Consider the following 19,545-nt stretch of genomic DNA (forward strand, 5'->3'; position numbering starts at 1 on the left):
AAAGAGTGCAAAGACAAGCCAGAGACATGACAAAAAAAAATGTGCACACAGAAAAGAAAACTTATCTTTGTGCATTGGCAGCACTTGAGGAACTCCTGTCTTCTTACTCACCTGCCTCCGAGTCAAGATAACCAGGAGGAAGCTGAAGTGGAAGTGGTTTAGAGAAGTGCAATCAAACGTGTTCAGCACAGGTCCAAGTTCTTGAAGAAGAAATGCTGTTCAGGAGCAGCTCCCACAGCCTGCCTGTTTCTGGGAGCACTGTATTCCTACAGCAGCAGGACAAGTGAGACAAACAACTTGCCAGCAAGGAGGTCACCAGGGCTTCTTTTCTTCCACTGTCAGAAGTGTGAGTGCATTGAATGTGAGCACATCTGGCACAGTTCTCCTCTGCCTGGAACTCCACAGCACATTGGTGTTTGTACTGACACTCCTCAGCAAGAAAACATTCCTTTCCCAATGGAAATGGACCACGTGGTGTTGGGGGAAGCACAAAGGAACATGCAGTTTTCACTCTACCAGCAGAGCAGAGTCCTCCAGCAGCAGCACTCCCAGTGAGCATGGGGCTGATAGCAGGATAAAGTGTTCCATATTGAGCCTTTTGGAAGGAAAGTTCCTCCCAGGGAAAGCAGGGTCCTGCAGCCAAGGCTGCCATGGACACCAGGACTTGCAGGAGAGTGGAGGGAGCAGGTGGAGCTGGTAGAGGCCGAAATGACCTCCAAGGAGCAGAGGAGAGATTATACTTTCCTCCTGGTACTTCTATGCCAGAGCACTGGAGCCATCTGACCCCACCTGCCCTTAGTGATCTTGGCTGAGGTGTCTTAAATAAATAAACCAACTGAGCTCACAGGGAAGGGCAATGGCTTGGGTAGGAGGTGGGGATTAGGAATAAGAGAAAAACAGCAAATGGCTACATGCAAAATAGGCAAACTAAGTACATAAGCCTACTGGATTTATAGATGAGATATTGGCACATACCAGGAACATTTCAAGCCAAATGTATGACAGCATTCCTTACACCCCTCCCTCCCATTGCCATATCCCAGCTTAATGTAAAGCCTTTTGGCTTCCAAGGGCTTGGAGCTACGTTTTATTGTTCAAACAGGTCAACAATTGCAATCAGATGTTGACTCCAGGCAATGCACAAACACGATGATCTGTTAATGTACAGCAACACTTGGATGGAGTTCCAGGATTTTTGCTGCTGTGAACAGTTGTGTGTGATGGCAGCAGGGCCTGGTGTCTCCTAAGGCTGCCTCAGAAAACCGGGAAGCTGATCCATGTAGTGCCATGACAAAGAAGCCAGTGTGAGATCAGTAAATGAGCTCTGTTAGTAAAGTAAGCAAAGACTCCATTTCTGGAAGTCATTTTGGGAGGACTCTCACACCAACTGTGCTTTGGTTTGTTATAAAGGCACGGAATGGTTTAGGTTGGAAAAGACCTTTAAGATCATCGAGTCCAACCCTTAACCCAACACTGCCAAGTCACCACTCAACCATATTCCTGAGTCTTTAAGGGTCCTTTAGGAAGATGCTGCTCCCATCTCCAAGAAGTGTCCTTTTAGCAAGGATTGAGCTGGACTGGGACACAGACAATGGCATCTTTGGAATGGGAGAGGATCTTAAAGGTGTAGCTTTGTGCAGCTGTCTGCAAAAAACATCATTACCATGCTGGGGGGAAGTTAAACAGCACAAAGATTCCGCCTAGTGCCTACAACAAAGACACCCAAAACACTTGGCACTGGAGTAATTCCATTTATTTCACACCAGGGCAGTGTGCAGCCAGGTTACGGAGAGACCTTCCCAACGGATGGGACACTTTTGCTCCAATATAAATTTCCACATGCTCAGCACTGTTCATTATTAGGTGGTGCCTGTGGAGCTGCTCCCAACAAACACACAGCAAGGTGCTGCACACATGGAGAACCACCTTTCCCAAAAGCACCTCCAAAATGTCCCTCTCCCCAAGCGCAAGCTCCAGCTCAGGCACGCACAGGGATATCCCAAACAGAGCCTGGCCTGCTTTTTCCAGACAGGAATTTTCTACTGTTGTGTCACTGAGCACAGACCTTGCAAGGCATCATTCAGGTATTAACATCCCTGTGCTTTATTTTGCAACCTAACCAGGACAAGACCCATCATTTCCTGATTTGTCAGCACACTGGGAACTCTGAGATGTCAGAATTTTACTGCCACATGACCTTTTACACTGACCACAGCTACTGAAGTTGGCTTAGATTTAACCAAATCCCAGTCTCAGTCCAGTATTAGACAGATGCACAATGTATTCACTTACAGCTTCACTCCTCTCTCTTAATTTTCATGCTGTTTGGTTTGCTTTGTATTTTTGTTTCAAGTTCAGAAACCTTATTAAAGTTGTTATGGAAAAAATAAATTTATTATACAACATACTTAATTTGTTCAAAATTGAATGATCCTGTTTCCTATTTTTTTGTTTTGGCTTTCATTTACAACTGGTTCCATTCAGTTTGACTGTTTTTATCTTTTCTATTTATAACCAGCACCAAGAAGAAAATTACCATGGATACAGTACATATGCAAAGTAGCTAATGGAAAAATATATACATTTCACTCTGTAATGAGAAAACTTAAATGATATTATTGCCATGGAGAATATATCCCTGTATTATAATAAAATATCAAGCAATAATCGACTGCTAAGATTCTTTTCCACCAACAAAAAATAGCACCATACATGAGATAGTGAGAATCTACACTCAATAACACAATTGTGCAACTAGAAATGTACAGTACTTTAGTAACAGTACAGAGTATTGTTTACAATATGGAAATACCACCACTGTAATCAAAAGAGCATCAGACTCTTACCAACAACTAAAAAAAGTATTGTCATAGATACACTGAAACAAACAGCTTTTCTTTTCACCAGAATGTGGTAACTGAGGGCAGAGCAGAGCTGTGAATTCATAGCAAAGCTCCTATAAAATGATACAAAACAGAAGTGCAGGAGTACTGAACAGAGTTAAATTTGTTATTGTTATTTTTCTGGCTATTATAACATGGGAAGGTTGTCACCACATGAAGTAAGAGAATGGAATAAAATGGAGCTGTTTTGTGCCACCAGTTTTTAATTAATGTTGGGGTTTGATTATAAAACATAAAAGGTTGATGCATACTAATCTGTGAGAGCAAGGGAGGTGGTTTTTTCAGTGCTCAGACAGTCGAAAAAATTCCTTGTAAATTCATGTTTCCTTAGGTAAGACCCCGAACTCGGATCCAAATGTCCTTTGGGTCCAGAACCCAGGAGATGGGGACAGGCCACAGGTCTAACCAGCTTTGTATCCTGCTCTGGACAATGGCCAGAAGTGAATTATTACTGAAAAACAGAAGAACTAAAATCCTTCCTTCTCCTATGCACCTCTCCAGGAGCCCACCTTTGCCTAGAGAGGGTGACAGAGCAGCACCAGAAGGAAAATGTTTCCTGGTGTTGAAAAGCACCTTTGATCACCAGTAATGATAAATGCACACGTTATTCTGCCAAGACAGCAGAGAAACCCAATGGCAAATCCTTCACCAGCCCAACCTGAGTGTTCCTAATGCCACAAATGTTCAGCACAGGGGTGGCATTTTATTGGGCTGGGCCACTTCATGGGCAAATGTTGCCCATTAAGAGAAAAACAGCAAACTCCAAACTGAGTGAGGGATGTAAAGGGACCCAGAGGTGGCTGTGGTGGCAGGGAGGCAGCAGGGACAGTCCCAGAGTCACTTCAGGCAAAGGGGAAAATACTGCTGTGAATTACCAATATAAACCAGGTCCTCTGGGCTCTGATCTCTTGGAACTTTCTCCGTAGCAGTTCTTCTACCTGCTAATTTGCCCCACTGAACAACACCCTGGTATTGCCTTAATCTTCCCTGTCACCCCTGCCAGCAACATTTTCCACTGATTAATTTCTAAGTAGTTACACAACCTCTGTGTTTGGGTGACAGGGTGGGAATAACAGAAAAAGGAGGTCTGATCCTGATTATAAGTCGCCAAAAAAACACCCAGTATAATAAAAACCAAGTTTGAATCATTTCCCTGATAGAGAAAATCATCTGAGGCATTGGAAAGCAGATTTGTTTGACAGGCACTCGAGAAAAAAAGGGTGTGCAAAGGTGCCTTTGTGCATCAGGCCAGCCCTGCTGTGCACACACACTCAATTTGCACTAATAAGCAGAAATGCAAATGTGAAGCCCACACTGTGTTAGTCTGTGATGAACATTATCCCCCTCCTGTGCTTGAAAAATTTAGCCCTTAATAAAATGCTAATAATGCGTTATTGCAGTGAGGTCCTGGATATGGAAAGGACTGTCATAAGGAGGAAAAAGTTGCTTTAAAGATATGTTTGGTACTAAGAGTCTTTACCCCTCTTTGCACTGAAAAAAAGAGACAACAGCAACAAAGACAACCTGGGGCCAGGTGGGAGCTGCAATCCAGGAGCTGGAGGAGTAGCTGGGCTTGGTTCTGTGCTCAGATCCCAGGAGCAAAACAGTCCCAGGCAGTTCTAGAGCGAGTACAGAACTGCAATTATCCAAAGGGCTCTGTTCCTGTCAGGAGGAGGGGCTGAAACTTGACCATGGCCCCACTGGCCTCGGACCCTGGCACGGGAAATGATACTTATTGGAGCAAGATGTGATAGGGAGACACTGATCTGTGTGACAAGGGAGGGGACAGACCCTGCCCTGGGCAGAGCTCCTGTTTCAAGCCTCACATCACAGAGAGGAGTTTGGTTTAAAGTGCAGAGACGTGGAGGAGGCACTTGCTGAGTGCTCTGATAGCACCAATCTGATAGCACCAAACCTGACAGCACCACAAAGGCGGGACAGGGAGCATTCCAACCACTGAGGGAATTCCCAGCCCTTACTGAAAGCAATGGAAGTCTGAACCTTAGGGCTTCCAGGAGCTCCAAGTTACACTTTGAATGTCTTGTATCCCTGACTACTTTTGACTCAAAAGGCTACATAACCTCAGCTGTGCTCAAGAGCCCAGAGACAGGAGACACCTGCTGTGCTCCCCACTACATCCTTCTCACAAAGGTTGTTCCAAATCCAGTTTCTGTTCCAATTTTATCCAGTTTCACAGTCCTCATAAAAACCAACAAGTCTCATTATCTGATTGACTTCTAAAAGTTAGAATTAGGCCAAGCAATCCCTCACTGAGCTCTACTGGATGGAATGTTTTCTGGCTGAAATGGTTCTTGTTTAAAAAAAACCAACTATCTACGGCTGTTAAAAAGCTTCCATCTCATTAAGCCCAGAGAAAAATTAGGTTTCATAAAAGAAACTCTATTATTCTGGGGGAAAGAGAGAGAGGATTGTTTTTTAAAATTAGAAAGAAAAGCAGTCCCTGTTAGTGGCTCTAAAAATATTACTTGGAACGTTGGATATAATTATACTGAGTTTTCTGTAGGATTTTCAGAGATGTCCATCCTCTGCTATCAGTTTTAAAAAGCTTTTACAGCAAATCCTCTCTTTAAATTAAGCCTTTCATTTATGCATGTCCCTCCGAGCCCACCCTACAGAGGGATAACTGCTGGGAGTTGAAAACATCAGATGAAAGCCAAGATTAAAAGATTTAGTAATGTCTCTACCTTTGCTGAATTACTTTGCCAGAGGCCTTCCTCCATGGAGGTACCATATGTGATCACTTTGCAACTCTTGTCCTTTCCTTTTTATGGTAGCAAGCCATCCAGTGGCTGGTGATTTAATATATTAAAGTAAAAAGCATTAATGAAAAATGTAAGGATGTCAAAACACTCTAAAACGATTGGCTCCTTGAGATGACCCTTTCTGGTTGTTGTTTTTCAGGTGGATGAGCAGATGACTTTGGTATCCAGTCTGTAGAGTTGGTTTCAAGTCTCATTGGGTTTGCTTTGGGATCCACCACGTTGTAGCAACTCGTGAAGTTCCAGTCCTCAGACCTACTAGTCTGTGATTTACACACCAACAGCTGGAATACTCTAGGAAGTGGCACAGGTTCATTAACTCTTCTGCTGCATCTTGTTTGCATAAAAGTCTCTGCAGGTCTGGCAGCAGCGCTGGTACCACCGCATGTCCTGGCACAGGTTCTTCTCCCGGATCACCCTGCAGTACACTGTCCACTGGTCCCCTGTGCACTTGTAGGTGAGAGCAGCTTTGGGGGAGAAAACAGAGCACAAACTACCAGATTAGCCAGGGAACAGCACAGCAGGTGTGATCAAAACCCTGCACCTGAGGGAAGAGGGGGCCAACCTCGCTGTCAGCACCGCGGAGCAGAGGATGTTCCTGTTACTGAAGCATCTTGGAGGTGCTTCCTTCCTTCCTTGGACATGCAAACCTCCTTGTGTTTCACCTACTTTGTCTCAGTGACAAACAGGCCTCGATGAACAAAAGGACTAAAGCATCAGCCCAGATACAAGCCCATGAACTCCTCACAGCCAATGGGAAGCTGTGTGATGCAGCTGAATAAATTACACATCTTGTGAGAACATCTGAGACAGACCTGATGAATCTGAGACTTTATATAATAGAAACTGAGCCACAAACAAGGCTAGGACTAATATTTTAGAGGTCCAAAGTCCCTCAAAAGTTGTGAAGTAAGACAGGAAGCATGTGGAGGCAGTGACATGGCTCAGGTGCCTGAGAGACAGGGTAAACCCCTTGGAATGTATCTTCACTGAGACACAGATGTAAAAGACAGGTGAAGTGACCCCCCACATTTAAATCCTTCTGCAAATGTTACCCAGGATGAGAACCATTCTGGAATGGGGACAAGGCAGTATGGTTTTTGTAGACTACTGGAATTTTTTTTCTGTGTAATTTTTTTTTTTTGGTGATGTTTCCATTGCAGAAAACAGAAAATCCTGTTCAAAGATAATCCAATTAGAATTGCTTATAAGCAAGAAGAGCAAAACACTCAATGGTATATCTTTCTGTTAATATCAAATATCATTGTTTCTGGCCCTGGTGATTCCAAGCCTGGTTTAGAAACAAAAGCCTCCTAAATTACTTGCAGATTACTTTCAGCAGGGACTTGAGCCTCCTCAGTCTTCTAAACACGTGAGTGTTTTATTGCTTTGTCCTAAAACGTGAATTAGGATGGATTTCTTGTCTCATCAGTGTATCAAGGGCTTACTTCTCAAATGAAATGTTTTCCTTCCACTATGTTCTTAGTGCTAAAATATCTGGGAAGTACTCTCATATGTTCTTTACCAAAAGGGGTTAGAAGCCCCTCAGCGTGACTGAATTTGCAAGAATGATAGTTCCCATTTTTTTTTAAAACATCTGGTAAACTTTTGGGAAACAAATTTCAGTTCAGAATCTTCAAGTCCACTCCTAGTTTGAGTGTTATTTAACACTGGACAGCGCTATTAGAAAATGGTTCTCTATTATTTAGCAGCTCTGTGCTTTCAGGTGTGTTAGAGGCTTCTCAGCCTACGAGACCAGCTCAGCTGTGAGGGAGGAGGTTGTTCTTTCTGGTAAGTTCTTACAGCATTGTTTACAACCCACACTCCTGCACCAAAATGTGATGGGAGGCACTGATGTGGCTGTGTCAGTGCAGCTGATTCATTAATTTAGCTTCATCTTACTGGTGATGATGTGTGAAATGTAAAGAAACCAACTTGGTTCTCGGAGCTGTGGCTGAACACACAGGGATGAAGTTTGGAAAGATATTATTTTTAGTGTATTTATCTTTGTATCCCCTTATAAACTGAGCAAATGTGATGTGGAAAATCATGGGGTTCCCATAAATTTGTATTAACAGAAGCCTTAACAAGTGACATTTTTTAAATCCAGTGTTAAGGTGTTTCAGGAAACAGATAGGTTATCACCATATTCCCACCTCTGCCAGGGACACAGGGGGTGCAGGAAGGGTGAGGAGAAGGACAGTGACAGAAAATCACAGGAAGAGGCTTGATTTGCCTCCCTGGGCAAATCAATTCATCAAACCACATTCACGTGGCAGCAGATGAAAGGAAAAAAACCCAAACACTGGTGCTCTACCTTACAAGGTCATGTAGTTCCCTTGGGGCACCGATGAACAAATGATCACACTTCACACTCACTGCAGCACAGGACGAGTGTGGAGGTGTTTGTGATGGAGGAAGGTACACCTGTCACTGCCTCACCTCTGTGATCAACCAACCAATCACCCACCATTTGTGTGCTCCTGTTGCTCTCTCCAGTGCTCTCTACCAAGTGCTCCAGCTTGGGCAAAGTCTAAGGCAGGGATTTGGTAAGACACACCCACACTAGACCTTCAGTCTGGAATCTGACTGGGGGTGCCCTCTCCTAATTTCTGGGCAACCTCTGAAGCCCCACTTTTATCACACCAGGCTTTGCCAGGCCCTTCCCAGGCACCTTCCCCCCAAGACCCCGACTCACCGAGCCTGGGCGAGGTGATGGTGTTGACATTGATCCTCTCGTTGCAGACCTCCTGGTGGCACTGCCTGTAGGCTGCTGGCTTGGACAGCACCGGGCACTCGCTGCCGTGGCGCCCCGTGACCTTGTGCATGCACTGCACCACCCGGGACTGCAGCCCCTTCCCGCAGGTGGAGGAGCACTGCGGGAGAGAGGACACTGAGACAGGCACCGGGCACAGGGTTCCAGATCTTGCACATCACAGAAGTCACTGCCAGAGCTGAGTGTGCAGCAGACCAGCAGCTCACTGTGGTGCTGGGGACTCAACAACAGGGTCATGGGGTCAGCCAGGGACCTTCGTACGGCTGCTGGGTTTGCCCAGAAGGATTCTGCACCTTCACGGGGAGCTCTGAGCAGAGGGACTCTGCTGGCACAGGGAAGGAAGTTGTTGTCTTTCTGTCTGGACTGTCTCTGACTGTCCCTGTGGATGCCCATGATTCAAGCAGGCAGAAATGCAATTCCCTGCACTGGCCATGAAGAGGCAAAGCTGGAAAACGTACACTGCTTAATTATGGACCAGCAGCTTCCGCCTCCCTCTCCATGAGGGACAGAGTGGTACTGGTTGTCTTGGTTTAAAATTTCTCTCCAAGACTTGGATGGTGTAACAAGGCTTCCTCCACAGACATGATGACCACAGCCAGGCACTGCTATAAGATAAATCCCAGGATTACAGCAGAGGCTGGCAGCTCCTCCATGCCCGGACCTCTGAGAAGCTCTGCTCCACATAGAGAGAGAACACATCCGGTATTCCAGTATTCCCTCTCATCTGTCCCTGCTAACTGTCTGGCACTTGTCTGTCCTCCTGGGAGCAATTGCAAACTGCACTCACGAGCTCTGGCTGCCATTAGCCAGGAGGCCCAGGCTGTTTATATGCTCTCTTTGTTGTCCTACAATGGGAGTCCCTCCCTCTCCCTCCCTCTTCCTCTGGCCCAGTCATTTGTGATTTACAATGTCCTACTTGCACGCTGCTCAGTTTTAATAAAGCAAACACAGGGAGCACAGGGAGGTGCACCAGCTGGAGTTAATAAAAGAACCTTGTATTTAACATAAAGAAACAATGGGTTGCAGGACTTGGGTAAGATTCCTGTTTCTGCTAAAGCCACACACAAACAAATGATGGGGGAGAGGAGGAGGTGAGGGAACACTCGGGAGGTATCAATAGGATGATGCAAAAAAGATCATTTTTTTTCTGTCCTCTGCTGTTTCTGACCAAAGTCAAGACACTGGAGCTTTCTCCTGGAAAAACATCATCACCTCAGAGTGGTAATTCTTAAAAGGAGAATGCCAAACATTGAGGAGGCTCAGAAGATGAGCAGCACTGAGGCTGGACTGAAGTCCAAGCACAAAGGATGTGTGTGCAGTGTGGATGTTGTAAGACTGGCATCCAAGGGTAAAACACATGGATGTGTGTAGGCCTCTTCTCCCATCCATGAGGTGAGTACAGCAAGAATGTGGTCATTTTGTTCTGGAAGTATCACAAGAAACCCCTGCTGCTTCTCAAAGACCATCTGATACAGCAGGAAAGCTTTGCTCTTCCTCTGATTTTCTCCTTTAGTCACTCATATTAATGACAGTTTATTAAACACATTTCTTATATTTGGTGAACTCACCAAGTTTGTATTTGCCCTTCTCTTAAATTTCCCCCATGCTCCACTGCTCTTTACTCCTATTTTTTTTCTCCCAGTGCCTTTCTCTAGGACTGAATTTCTCCATTTGGAACAACCCCTGGCTCAGACCGCTCGTGGATTTTGCCATTGAGTCATCCTGGGGTGCAGCTTTACCTCCATGTTTCCAGCTATGCAGCCCCCTCCAGGACCTGGAACTTTTGTATTCTGAAGGCAGCTGTTGTGCTATATTAAAATTCTACATGTATTTTGGAACTTATTTTTAAAAAAAAATAAATAATTGTGGGGGTTTTCTGTTTACAATCTTCTTATTTCAGTTTAGGGTCAACTAGTTTATGACAGATACTATTGCACTTAGATTTTCAGATGTTGGATTTACATAGAAGTTTAGTCACTGCCTATTAATATCTCAACAATAGTTATGGATTTAGGTAATGAACCCTTCTCTTCCATTCCCTACAGTGAGCTGTTCCAAAAAGCAATTGTTAAAGTCCCTTATTGAAATCCCCTTTGTAACTTGAGCTTCTGCAGTGAGATCTGGGCAGTTCCTCAGTTTTGGGTGTCCCTCTGCTCTTCCCCAGCACCGTGTGCCCTCAGTGACTTCCACCAGCCTGGAATCCAGCCACTGGATTTAAAGTGAACAGTTTTTATCCTGAGAAATGCAACTGTTAGGCCCTTCCACATCACTGGTCAAATACAACCTCTAATCCTCAGGATTTCAATGGCACTTTTACTCTTCTCAGTGCTTTACTAACCTTAATCCTCCCCAAACTCTTTGCAAGGGGAGAGAGTAGTACATCCATTTTACAAACAGAAAAGCTGTTACCACACAGGCATAAAACATCCCAGGCCATGGGGTTCCTTCACATGATTGGAACACAGTGAGTCTGAAACCTCTCTCTCTGCCTTGTAAGCACCCCCTGTGCTTACAAATGCTCTTAACAGAGGGGAACGGGGGGGGAAAGAAGAAAAAAAAAAAGAAAGAAAACAGCATTTTTCTCATCAGGTGAATCAGGTTTTCAAATACCAACATACAAACACTCACCTACCTTTGTCTATGTTCCTGTCTCTGCATTTGTTAACCAGCAAGGAGGGCAACCAATGAAACCTTTTTCCACAGACACTGCCAACTCCAGCCCTCAGACAAATAACAGCAGAGTTTTTGCCTGGAGCAGTTTTATTCCTTCTCCTGGGAGACTGGGATCATCACCTATGCTATGCAATTAGTTTTTCACAGCCAGGAAGACAGATTTTAACATCTTTCTTGAACTCTTTAGGGCTTGGCAGCTAAAGGAAGGTTGGACATCTGGCTTATTTTAAGACGAAATTTTCAACTCTACTTGGATAGTCTCCTTCCCAGGAATTTCAATAGGAAATAGGAATAGATACAAAATACATACAAAGGGGGAATTCTTACTCATGCTGCACTATGAAAAGAGGACATCATTATAAGAGGCATAAAAATCAAACTCCAACTGAACAGCAAATTCCCATAAATACCTTCCCTCCTCCTCTGGACAGCTAAAGGTATTGCTACAGGCTCTCTGTTCCCAAATGTTTAGGGAGCAAGCAAGCAAATCCACAGAACAATTTTCAGCACTGGATTCACTAGGGAAAACCCATCAGCAAGCTGCCTCCTCTGGGAAGCTGGGACTTGGACAAGGGGTTGAACAGAGGTGACAAAAAGAAAAGTGGATTTTCCCTTCCCCCAGGCACTGCCAGTGCTGCTGTCCCTGTCAGGAAAATGCACATGCAGAATTCATGAAGTTTAACCATAATGCCCTAAACTGACAATACAGCCATTGTAAAGTGGAAATCTACCCCCATGCAAAGATCAAAGGATTGCTCAGCACTGTAAAATAGAGAGGGTTAATGAACAGTAACAAAAAAATGGACCTAATGAGAGCCCCTGTAACTCCCAGTTCAAACTCGGCCTGAGAAGGCAAAAGGAAGACAAAAATGCCTCAATTCACATTCTTTGGCAGCAACATGCAAGCCAGTGGGGATATCCAGAAGGAAATAAACTCACAAATTGTCAAGGCAGCAGCTGCATTCATCAGCTTAAAGAAGATTTACTCACTGAAAAACTCCAACCTAAAGAGCAAGCTCTGATTTTTCGGCTGGAATGCTATTTCCACCTTAGGATACTGATCTGAAAGCTTGCAACCTACCAAAGGTGCTGACAGATGTCTAATTGCTTTGAAAGCAAATGCCTCAGGAGAATATTAGGTATTAAAACAGAATGAATTCACAGTAAGTGCTGAGATCTGTCAGGGCCTTCATCAACTCCTGATCTACAAAAGACAGACAGAGAGGGGAATAAGAATGTATGAAGCCAGGGTAGAGCTCAGGAACACATGAGAGAGACCAGTCCAAAGAATCCCTGTGTTGAGGCTCAGAGGGGACAGAAAAGGTACAGATTTCCCACCTCAGGCTGTGATCCCTTCAGGACAGGCCGTGATCCCCTCAGGACTGAGTGGGATCAGGAATCATTGCTCATGCCTTAGCTGAGGGCTGCTGGTGAGGCAGGGATACACTCAGACCACACATCACCTTTAAAATGTCACTTTTCTAACCTCTAAGGGACAGATGCTACTCTTTTTTTGTAAGAGACTTGCTTTTTCCATCAGAAGGGCACAGCACCCCTTCAGCCAACCCTGAGCACACTCCAGTGTTTAGAAGGCTGATTTCTTGGAGGGAGACACAGTTCAGGATGACACTCATAGCTAAGCTGTAGGCAAGATGTTTTTTTCTTTAAATTCATCACTCTGCAGCCATCTGATGTTCAAAGATACTGGTTTGTCCCCAGTTTGCTGTAAGTTGCTGAAGCCAAGGATAACACTGTGGCTAAAGCTCCAATACTGAGCGATCCAGTCACGCTTTACTGACTTCAGAGTTCAACTATTTCGAGGCGTTAGGACAGGGCAGAGTGTTTTTTCCCTCAGGGGTCTTATTTCTTGCCTCTATGAAAGTCAGAAAAAAAGCAAGACAAGTTCCTATCAATAACAATCTAACCCAGCATCTGAGATGAATGACAAAAGGTCTGCAATTGCTCCATTCCCGAGACCTTAACAATACACATAAGTGTGTTTTGAAAGCCAATGCTCCACACACCTTCACATCAGGCTTTTTATGAGTATCACTAATTTAAAACTCCACAGTTCTAGCTGAAAAGCAGTGTGCAATATGCTTTCATAAACACCAGGTCAACTTTCACCACGGCATCATGCTAAAGAAAGAAATATCTGCCTTTTCACTGATAAGATCTAATTAGCCCGAAGGAAACTGTAAGCTGTTTTTCAAGCTTCCTTGTTCTTTTCTTTTTTTTTTTTTTCCTTTTTTTTTTCTTCTTTTTGAACCCCAGATCTGTAAAAGAACATATCTGGTCTTGCTTACAACAAGCTTTCATTTGGAAACTTCTGTGAAATGACTGATTTGGTTAATTTAGCCATGGAAAAAAAAAGCAGCGTACCCTTCTGACTCAGTATGGGAAGAAACAATAAATTGTGGCAGCAAATGCTCGTGGCTGATGTCACAGTATCTTAGCAGGAAAAGGGAGAAGCAATTTTTGCAAACTGCCTACAGCTGTGCTTTCAAACTGCTCGATCCTGAGACCTGACCAGCACACCCAGCTTGTCTCAGTGCACACTTCAGCTTGACTCTGCCATTCTGAAAAGTTCCATTGTGTCCAGAGAGTTCCGAGATTAAGGGCTGAAGACATGAATATTCTGGGTAGTGACAGTGTCCCCAAGTACTCCTGCAATGGAGCCCAGGTGGATGCTGATGAGGAAATGTCATTTTATCCAGTTTAGAACTCAGGCAGAACTTACTTCTCACAGGGTTTCAAAGTGGATTTCAAGAGCAGGATGAAGCAGAGCTGTGAAATGATGCAGTACTGCCCACAGGGTACCACAGACATCTATAGCACATGTGCAATGTTTGGATCTGGGGAAGGTACAAAGTGGAAATACTCCAGAGCTTATTCCACCTGAAAAACTGCAAGGAACTGATGGTGAAAAACACCCAATGTAAAAGGCATAATGAAGCTCATTTTAGCCTACCCAGACAGTAATGGACAGCCATGTAACCCTGGGATCACAGAACTCAGGCCAGGCTGGATGCTTCAGGATTCCCCCTGTCCCACAGCAGCATGTGCTGCTTGTGCTGAGCAAGGCTTTTAGGGGCTACCTGAGCTCTAGTCCCACCCTGAGTCCTGCCCCAGATGTGAGCCTGAAAGAGTATCTTGGGAGCCAAAGCTCCATTGAATGCATTATTAATGAATAACTATTATTAGTTATTCATCAGTTAATGATCAATGCTACCTCAATGCAATTTATTAAAAAAAGTAATTAAACCAAGGATTCCTTCAGGATTATTTCACTTCAGCAAGAGGCTGCTCATCTCTGCCACCCCAGTCCTGCCTGAGCATTCTCCAGACATGGAGCTACTCAGCTTTGACATGTTGCTAATTAACACAGCATTTCATCTCTCTGCACAGTCAATCAAGGGACCACCAGCAGACTGATACTAATTGCTCCTTAAAGGTGTTCTGGAAGACTGTCACCTTAATGCCTCAGTAGTCATTACAAATCTCAGAAGGCTATTGGAAAGACTGCAAAATTACAGCAGTCCCTGCTAATAATATATATGGTGTGCTGTAAGGATTCAAGAGGAAAATCCTCTCCATATATGTATTACAAACTTAAAATGCTGAATTACTACTGCTCATATTTTTAAAAACATGGTCCCAGACACTGTAACATCTCAGAGTAACTCAGAGAAAATGATTGCCAATACATTTGAACAGGCTTGTCTTTCACTCTTTCTTTTCCCCATTAAAAGAAAAGAGTAAAATAGTCACGATGGAATTTCATTTCCAATCCACTGATCTTGGTGTGGAGGCTTTTACTCTCCATCAAAAAAATGCACTTAATGGACCAGGCTTTTAAATAAAAATATCAAAAAAAAAAGAGAAGTTACTCTTCCAGTTAACAGGATCACTGGAGGCTGCACTGGAATATGAGACAGTAACACTGAGGCAGAACGTGCTCCACTTCAAACAAAACACTGATTGATCTGGTCTTTTTGTAGCACATTCTCCTTTACTAAGGAACCTTCAAAATAATTTGTACTATGGATGTTCCCAGAAACTCCAGCAGGGATGAGCTGTGCAATTTGTTGTGCAATGGAGGAGCAGTCACTGGCTTCTGGAGCCAGCAGTGCCCAGGGGAATGACACAGCCAGCACTGCGGTTGGCACCTCTTCCCTTTCCATGCCTGGGTTTCCAACTGGAGCTGCACTGACTGGGGCTGGCTGTTAGACCAAGCCTAGACCAAGCTCAACCTTGCTCTGGTGCCATTATGCAGTGTTTACACCTCTGATCAGAGCTGAAGACATCCCACAGATGTGGGGACAGAGAATCAAAGAGCAAAAGGGGTGGGATTCATCTCACTGATGAATTGTGCAAATTAAAGTCCTTGGCTGATATAACCAACTTTGGGCCATTTGTCCCCATCTCCTGTGGCGAGGGGTGTTTTGAGATCAGCTGTTGGCAACACAGGCTGTGGTTGCACATCAGTGACCATGTGCCAGAGGAACAAACCTCAGGGAGCCACAGTTCAGAGCAGTCCATGGGGCAGGACTTAAGATTTAGGACACACTGATGCTCTGGCTCCTGGTCATGTCCAGGACCACAGAAGCAGAGGGTTTGAATCCTAAAGCTTGCTAGGTCCTCTCCTGTCACATCCAGTTCTATCACCTTCTGGAGAACAACTGATGTGCCCCAGTGAGGCCTGGAGACAACCTCCCAGTGGTGCTGAATCCACACAAATCATGGAGCTGTTTGCTGGGGCAAAGTGGCAGGGAAGGGTCTGTCAGCTCTGCTGTGCCACTGCAGTTTGAAGCCACCAATCCTCCTGCACAGTTTTCTCTCGATTCAACAAGAAAAATTATTTTCTCCAAGGTAGAAGATGAACTTAGTTATGACCTTTACGAAGAATTAACAAGTTGTCCATGGTTTATCATAAACAGATGTTGGGTCAAGCCATGAATTTGTAATGAATGTTAGAACAAAGGGCAGTTTTGCTTCTATATTTATAACAGCTTTGAATACACCTCACAAACCACAGCTGTCCTTGATTTACTCTTCTTATCATGTAATGGGAATTAATCATTAAAAGTGAGGCATATAGAGGATTTTGTTGATGTTCCCAATCATTTGGAGCTTGGAAAATATGCCTTCCTGGCACTGGAAGATTGTAGAGTATTTTTGGAAAAAAAACAAACTCCAACCCCAACATGTTTTCTGGTGCACTGCAAGGCTGGGGGTTTATCTCTCAGAGAATAAGACCTACTGTAATCCTGCCAGAACAATTAATTTGCAATTACAAATCCTTGTTACCACCCACTGTGATGAATGACTGCTGATCTCCCGTATGAAACACCTCAAGGTCTGGCACAAAGCCAGTATTTTTCTTATAGGAAATGAGGTTTTTTTTCCCTCTCCCTATTGTTAATATTCTCCTGGGATGAAAATCCATAGCCAGGATTTCATAGGCTCAGCAAAATACTGTAAAGGAATTGGCAACTACTGATGCTCAGGGAGGACAGGTGGCTATAGGTGGTTTTTCAAAAGTGCTTTATCACTACTGACATTATTTGGCAACAAGAATATTGTTTAATGTAGCACTTTGCCAAGCTGATCCTCACTAGTGCTGTCCAGTTTCTGGAGTATACAACTTTTCTGAATGCAGTGAAAGTTGTGCCGGGGGTTATACAAGATGTAAAGTGGCAGAAAAAAGATTTCTCCTCTGCTTTCTCTCCCAGTTGAAGCCCAGTTTGACGTGTCACGTATTTATTTTCACCTCAGAGCACGAATCTGGGATGGTTCCTACCCAAAGATTTTGCACAGTCCATCAGGTCAGATCCTGCTCTGCGTGGCACAGGCACAAGCCTGTGCTAACTTAAGTGCCTGAATTAATCTGGATTTACACTAATGCAAGAGAGACTGATATCTGACCCACTGTGCTGAGTGAGATCCTTGGCTTGTGGCCAGTGGGTTGCAGAGAAGAATGAAAGACAGTTACCCTGGATTTACATTGGGTTATCTGAGATTAATACAGGCCTAGTATTTACAGAGCACCTACTGTAACTGCAAAGAAAAAATATGGCAAAGCCAACATGCTACAAGGCTCCTATGTGTCTTTCCTCTTCTAAAAATCTTTTCATTGGGCTAGGTAATATAATAGGTTAATGAGCTAAATTGTTGCCTGAGGGACAGAAGTTGCATGTTTAAACTTCCACCCACAGAGCTGAAAATGCCCCTTGTGAAAGTCAGTGCTAACGACGGAGTTTGTAATTCCACCTTCCTTGATATAATACCAGTTTAAAGGAGAACAGTAAAAAAAATATAACTGGGACCCCTGAACCATTCTGTGCCCTTGGCTCCAAATACAGCACTGCAGTCACAGGGCAGAATTAGAGTATGTTGAGGTATGCAAAATACTGAGACAATTAAGTGAAACTGGAAATGAAGAAAAATCCATAAAAATCTCATGGAGAATTGCTCTTGCTATATAATCTTGCCCCTCAATTATACCCTAGAAAGAGTCCAAAGGCCAGCTGGAGGAAAGGCACTCAAAAAATACAGCCTTGGCCTGTACTTCTGCACGTGAGTGCCTTCACAGAATCATAAAGGTTGGAAAAGACCTTCAAGATCAAGTCCAGCCTTTGGCAGAACATCACCCATGGCACTGAGTGCCACGTTAACTTGACTTTTTAACACTTCCAAGGGTGATGACTCCACCACTTCCCTGGGGAGCCTGTTCCAACTGAAGAAAATTTTCCCAATATCCAACCTGAACCTCCCTTGGTGCAACTTGAGGCCGTTTCCCCTTGTCCTGTCACCAGTTGCCCGGGAGAAGAGCCCGACCCCACCTCCACACAACCTCCTTTCAGGTAGCTGTTGAGAGCAGTAAGGTCTCCCCTGAGCCTTCTGCTCCCTGTTACATCACTGCAGGACCTGAAGGGGAGAGAGCTAAGGATAGAGGGGGAGTGCTGGGCAGCCAAAAAGCAGCTCCTGGTGCTGCTCACCTTCAAGCACCACAGATCTGTCACCACCACAGGTAGGCAAAACTCCATCTCCCCCCAGCAGGCCAGCAGCGCATCCCACATCACGTGGGACACGTTCTCCATGACTCCAGTGCCAAGTCTGACTCCTGCAACTGCTCCTGCCAGCTCAGCCTGGAGAAGGGGAGTGGTGCAGCCCCGGGCTGCGAGTCCTGTTCTGCTTCCCAGAGAGCCACACACACATAAAGACACACTCTGTTCACAGGCTGCCTGCATTCCTCCCAGGAATGTAATCCTCGACATAAAGTTTGTCAGCAAAAATATAATTCATCATGAAAGAATGAACTACTGTCTTGCTAAAGCATCAAGAGGCACATTTTCAGCAGTCTGGGAGGCTGAGGCAAGTGTTGGGAAACTGAGCAACCTGTGTTTGTTCTTTCAACCAGCACAACTACAACAGAAATGCAAAAATGCTTCCAGCACTAGAACATTTAACAGCTCAGATTTCAAACAAGGAGGAACTATTTCAAAGTAGAACGAGTGTACAGAGATGTTTGTTTCTTTAGCTGAATGCAAACTGGATGTGGAATTTCCTCTTGGAAGAAAGGACTGAATGGGAGATGGCTTGGACTCCCTTTTCCATATTGCATCATATATAAAAAAAGGATGATATAATGAATTGCAATTCTAAAGAATCCGGGCAACAATAAAAGAATCATTTCAGGTTAACACCTTCAGTGGGTCTTTCTATTTCGTTCATAGACTGGGGGTCAGAAACAGTTTATTTATGAAACTTATAATACCAATGCTGAGTTAAATATTAAAAATAATAATTATATCCCTTTAAGACAAGAGGTTTAAAAGAGAAGTGTCTGCAATGCAGAGAAGATGTGGAGGTTCTCAGTAACAGAACAACTCTGTCTTCAGAATTACAGTACAGCCTGTTAATCTCAAGCACTGGGCTAACAAAGACATTTAAATTAAGTTTACAGACCTGGCCTTACGTGTTTGCAAAGCAAAGGAGATTTATCAGTTCCTTGTGCAACACCTGAAATATGCTGCAAATACATTGGGAATATACAAACATGACAGCCAGGACTGCTTCCTGAACCTGCTCAGTGAGCTCCAAAAGCTTTCCACAGCTACAGTACACAGTAAGGACCATCTGCAAATAAACCTGGTAGAAAATAGAATAAAATTCCTCTCCCTTAGAGCATGGGCAGTGGCTGCAGAGCCATTGCTAAGGCCAGTGGACGAGGTTTGGGCTGGTGGGTGCAGGTTTCAGACCTGCACGGCCCTGCCTCCTGCCCTCACCTCCTCTACACAGGGTCTGAGAAAATAAAACAACTCATCTGGCACAAGTTTGGAGGTTTTACTGCTGCCCCTCTGCTGAATGCAACAGGATCCAGGACCTTATACAGGATAACCATATCCAC

General features: G+C 44.3%; 1 protein-coding gene across 1 annotated transcript in view; it reads right to left on the reverse strand.

The window, feature by feature from the left end:
• Window positions 1-1,736: 1,736 nt before the first annotated feature.
• Window positions 1,737-19,545, reverse strand: part of ADAMTS17 (ADAM metallopeptidase with thrombospondin type 1 motif 17) — a 164,207-nt gene continuing 146,398 nt past the window's right edge. The window contains exons 22-23 of the mRNA XM_064669150.1: window positions 8,382-8,559; window positions 1,737-6,150 (exon numbers count right to left, since the gene is read on the reverse strand). Of these exons, the coding sequence (XP_064525220.1) occupies window positions 5,999-6,150; window positions 8,382-8,559 (330 nt within the window). The 3' untranslated portion in view covers window positions 1,737-5,998. The remainder of the gene's footprint in view (window positions 6,151-8,381; window positions 8,560-19,545) is intronic.

Source organism: Pseudopipra pipra, chromosome 12 (genome assembly GCF_036250125.1).
Source record: "Pseudopipra pipra isolate bDixPip1 chromosome 12, bDixPip1.hap1, whole genome shotgun sequence".
NCBI classification, from domain to species: domain Eukaryota; kingdom Metazoa; phylum Chordata; class Aves; order Passeriformes; family Pipridae; genus Pseudopipra; species Pseudopipra pipra.